The sequence below is a fragment of the Lipotes vexillifer genome, unplaced genomic scaffold (genome assembly GCF_000442215.2).
Source record: "Lipotes vexillifer unplaced genomic scaffold, Lipotes_vexillifer_v1.1 scaffold634, whole genome shotgun sequence".
NCBI classification, from domain to species: domain Eukaryota; kingdom Metazoa; phylum Chordata; class Mammalia; order Artiodactyla; family Lipotidae; genus Lipotes; species Lipotes vexillifer.
Window position 1 is genome coordinate 162,547 of NW_006781096.1, and position 5,422 is coordinate 167,968.

The window sequence follows — 5,422 nt, forward strand, 5'->3', positions numbered from 1 at the left end:
AAAAAAAAAAAAAAAAAGTACACATATCCATAGTCAAACTCTGGTTTTGGAAAAAAGAAGTACCATCTTCAAATTTTTAAAAATTTGAAAGCCAGTAGCTCCAGTTTCCTTCCCATACAAAGCTTACACTTTCCTCCTCTCTCAACAGTTTCAGATAAAAAGTGACAAAACACTTGATACTAAAATTATTCTGAATATGGAAATTTCAAGTAAGTTAATTGTACAGATAAGGTTGATAGTAAAGACCAAAAGCAGGTATAGTTTAATGTATTTTAATAGCAAACTTACAGGAACAGCACAGAAGACAGACAACATTAAAAACATGTACTTGCATATAGGACAACTCAGTTAGAAAAGTATAGTGAATGGATGGAATCTACTGTATGATAAAAATGCTACAAACACCATTTAGTTGCAGTCAATAAGAAATTTACTTGTTTTAAAAAAATCCAAATGCTGGCATTGTCCAGAAAAATTTAACAGGTTTATTTATAATTGTTATAAAGTTGAACTGCTGAAACTTGTTCACTGAAACATTTTTGACTTGCATTAATGCTTTATATCCCCGCATTTATATTAAAAATTCACACACAAATGAAAATGGAAAAACTGCCAATACCTGATTTCTGTCCCCCATTTTTCCACCTGCAATCATATACTTAGGTACCTTTTGACCCCACGGGGAAAAAAAAAAAATCTAACGTTCAGAACTACCAATAACAGGAAGAGATTTTTTTTTTTTTTTTTTTTTTTTTAAAAAATGAAATGTTTCCCATCATAGTGGATTCTTAAGCACGTTCTCCACGTATGCGGCGTGCTAGCTGGATGTCTTTTGGCATAATCGTTACACGTTTGGCATGGATAGCACACAGGTTGGTGTCTTCAAAAAGGCCAACCAGATAGGCCTCACTTGCCTCCTACAACAGGAATAAAGAAAAAAACATTAATATTATCAATAGTTAAGTTACATCTGTATCAGTTAAAAAGATGAGGTTTTTGAGCCCTTTAAAAACCTACTTCAGAAGATGTTGACCATTTTACCAAATGCTTACATTTTAAAATCTGTGCGACGAGGCTGAAAGGCAGCTTATGAAAACTCAAGTCTTTATCAAATAATACAAGTCAGATAATTTCACTACTAAAAAAGTTTAATTTTTTAAATGTAATATGTGATTTTTAGTAAACTGAAATGTGCCTTGAGTAAAGCAAAAAATCCAACTTAAATTCTAACATTCATTCTCATCCTCAGAAAGATAAATGGAATCATGTATCTAATCCAAAGTAACATACTCTCCTACCCTGCTGTGTCCTCCTTTTTCTGAATCTTACTCACACTTCATTGTATCTGTTTGACCACTGGTTTCCATCACATGGTCCTCATCTACCTTTCCTTTAACACCTGTTTTACCACTAGAGTGCTATTGGGTCCCAGAACACACCAGATTTGTGTCTTACTTACATACATTGACCTATTTTGCTGAGATATGCCCCCCACTAACTGTACCTTCCTCTATGCACCCCTATCTGTAATGGCATTTTTGCTACCTCCCAGCATTAACATTGATCCCTCTGGTTTTTCTCATTATATTCTTAAGACTTTTCTGAAGGCATCTTCTTATCCCTACTTTCACTCAAAAACTGGCAGCTACATGAATCATTCACCAACACTTGGCATGTAAAGAGGAAAAAAGGGGAGCTTCTACTTAACTCTTAAATTGTTAGTACATCTTACAGCTGTCTGAAAAGCTGAAGAATCCTTTAGTCTAGGTTAAAACATCTGCTTACTCATTTTGAAATGAACCTGTTTTACCAGTCATCAGTCCAACTGTTTTAGTGGATTAGGAACACACTAAATGAAAGACGATATTTGGCTTCTCTATAAGCAAGTTATTTCTCTGTTCAAGATATATTTAGGGGAAAAAAAACAGATTTTTCTAATTGCTATTTTTGTCCTAATTAAAAAAATTATTTCCATTTTGGAAACTCTAGGTAATAAAACTAAAAGAGAAATACACAGAATACTTGAGCAATTCAAGCCCCACAATACTACATAACACACAAGATACAGAGATGGGAAGAACCAGTTTTGCTTTTTACAAACATTTTGACTTTGCCAATAAAACTTGAGATTCTGCTTTTAAAAGAACTAACACAGCAACAATTAATTCAAATGGTTTATGTTATTCCATCTTATGAAAAAAATTATTTCCTACATTTATATCTTCATTCTTTTTAGCCTAATCTCTCTCTTCTATAAAAATCTGTTTCACCTAAAGTTTACTATCCCTACATGTCTTTCTGCAGCATTTGTTATCAAGAGCTAAGTCTTATTTACCTACCCTTTATGGACTACCTAAGATTATCCCATGAAGGAGAAAGCAAACACTCCTCCTGCCCCTGGTTCCCAGGTGCAGGTAACTTTGAACTCTTAATTCCTTGGCAGTCACAATGGCCTTGTACACTAGCCATCCTTTTTTCTTTTTTTTTTTTTGCGGTGCATGGGCCTCTCACTGTTGTGGCCTCTCCCATTGCGGAGCACAGGTTCCGGACGCGCAGGCTCAGCCGCCATGGCTCACAGGCCCAGCTACTCCGCGGCACGTGGGATCTTTCCGGACCGGGGCACAAACCCGTGTCCCCTGCATTGGCAGGCGGACTCTCAACCACTGTGCCACCAGGGAAGCCCACTAGCCATCTTTTAATGCCATTAAATTACTTAACAGAGATCTCTAACCCTAACTGAAATTTGCATCTTTTCCTTTTTTTTTTCTTGGCCGGGATATGTGGCTGCGGGACAGTTCCCTGACCAGGGATTGAATGCGGCTCCTCGGCTGTGAAAGCATGGAGTCCTAACCGCTGGACCACAAGGGAATTCCCGAAATTTGCATCTTTTCTATGCAATTAGTTCCGTGTATCTTACCTATTCCAAAGAATATATTAAAAGCAAAAGTCCTTAATGTTCGGGGATTAATTCTTGGGATACTCTAGAAATGGGTAAAACATTTTGGAAACACAGCATACTGTAGCCTACCTACTCTTACGGGTTCACAACACACATCAGATACTAGGACTGAAGTTCCTCAAGAAAGAAACTAGTTTCTTTTTTGTTTCACCTAGCGTATCTCAGGATTATGCAAATCTAGAAGGCTTCTGCAAAACACAACACTATGAGCTGCTATATGGACAAGCCAACAGGTCCTGAATTCTGAGACCATTTAAGAGTGGAATAATGATCTACTGGCTCCCCTAGTACTACTCAAATGTGGCATGTAGCAGCTGGGCCTCTCACTGCCATCTTACAACCTGGCTATAGGTTTTATAGAGTTGTGTCTGGTCAGCTCTGGGAGAAGAGTCAATACTCATAGGGAATTTAACCATGACTCATATATTTCTAATTCTACTGCTAGTGTCCCAAAGTCCCCTAAACATTAAGGCTATGATGGGAATTAAAGACTGACACATTAATTTATAGCCCAGTGAACGTAATTTTGAGATAACAGCAAAAGAAAAAGTATCTTATAACTGGAAGGAAATGTTAATTTACAACATTTTGAGTATATTCAATATCTGACTCTTCCACCACTTCAAAACACCAATGTCCATTTTTAACACGATACCTCAGTTCAAACTCTCAGATATTAGAGGCAAAGGCTAAATTTCAAGTTAGCTAATTCTTGATTATCTATGGCAAACCTAGACTAAATTCTCTCCCATCCTCACTGGACTACCTCCCCACCTCATTTAGTTGTATTAAAAAGTTGTAAACTGTGTAATTCTAAAGGCAAAAATAGTGACTTTTGGAATTCTATTTCAACTGCTCTCTTCTATTGCCCTATTTCCATTAGCAAATTCTCCATCTCTGCATCTTTAAGAGAACTGATGTATAAAAAAAGCAACACAAAACAAAATAAACTTCTAACAAAGATTACTCTTCCAAGTACTACAGGCAGCAGAATTGAACATTTTGCTCAAAACCAATACAACCACACTTACTGACAAATATAAAACACAAACCTTAATAACAGCAATGTGGAAGTTTAGACACGAATTTTAAAAAACAACAGTCTTTTACTCAGACTGTTTAGTAATCAATTTACAAAGCTCTATCATTGACACTTAAGCTCAACAATGTTGGCCTTTCAAGTATAGTGTGTTCTTCAAGCATAGCCCTGCTAACTCTAACTACAAAACAAAATTGGCAGCTTTAGATCAATGTTTGAGAATATCAATAATATTTCTATATTTAAAATTAGTGGGGAAAATGTGATTAGCAATTATAGTAATAAACAAAATGGGATCTAAAGATAGTCAATGATTAAAACAGAAAATAAAGGTTTTCAATAACAGCACTGTAAGATTTTAGTAGTTTGAAATTTCAGTAATTTCAACTCACTGAGAATTTAATGGATGCCTACTCCTGGAATTTACCAATCAAATGAAGTTCAGACTAACCACAGAAACAGCTCAACCAATTACACTTCAGGGTAGAATCCACCTATCAAATCTTCCTCACACATAAAGGAAAAGCTTGGCAACAGCAGCCTTGAAAAATCCTCCAATGGAGTGTATGTAGATTCTGGACCCTCCCCCAAAAGAGATTCCGATTCAGGTCTGTGGAGGTGCCTAGCAATCTGCAGTTTTAATCACCTCTAACCCCAGGATCTGAAGGAGGTGGCAGTCTTACCATACTTTGAGTTACAAGGAATGCCAAACTCGTTAACATTATAGGTTACTTAAGTGAATGATGTTAATTATACCCACATACCTAATCAAAACTCTTACTTGTGGGCATTTCAAGTTTTAATCTTGGCACAGACCACCAGTATTTCAAATAGATAACCACAGCTAAAACAGTACTTCTCAAAGTTCTGACACACTGGAGCTAAGATTAAATTCACTATGTTTCCCATTTAAGTGGCAATCCATACATAATCCCCTTTAGCAAACTACAAGTCTTCCAATTTCTCTTTACAAGCCTAGTATCTTTTTCTCCTTATCGTCAACCTAATCCTAACTACCACTCATGCTTCTTTTACCTCAATGCACAGTTCTTTTATGCTGCCTGTTCCCATCCCAGATATTATGTTCTCTCCACTAGTAACTGCCTCTTCAGGCCCAGGAAGCCATTTATTCTAACATTCCTTTTATATCAGTCACTGTTTGAAACTAATTACCAATTACCTTTAGCCCCATGACTTCTTGATGTCCTGCAGCAACTGTAAGCCAAACCAGAAGGTTCTTTTTCCCTTTAAACACTGCAACATCTAAAATTTTAAAATCCTATGTCTGCTTGTATGACCTTGAGCAACTTAACCTTTCTGACATCTTAACAGTGAAAAAGATAAGACCTACCTCATCCGCTTGTGATGATTAAATTTAACAAGCATATGCAAAGATTTAGAATTGTTCTTGGTACAAAGCAGGA

At 36.4% G+C, this 5,422-nt stretch overlaps 1 protein-coding gene across 1 annotated transcript in view; it reads right to left on the bottom strand.

The window, feature by feature from the left end:
- Positions 1-256: 256 nt before the first annotated feature.
- The window catches only part of H3-3A (H3.3 histone A), an 8,681-nt gene continuing 3,515 nt past the window's right edge, over positions 257-5,422 (bottom strand). The window contains exon 4 of the mRNA XM_007454462.1: positions 257-917. Within this exon, the coding sequence (XP_007454524.1) occupies positions 789-917 (129 nt within the window). The 3' untranslated portion in view covers positions 257-788. The remainder of the gene's footprint in view (positions 918-5,422) is intronic.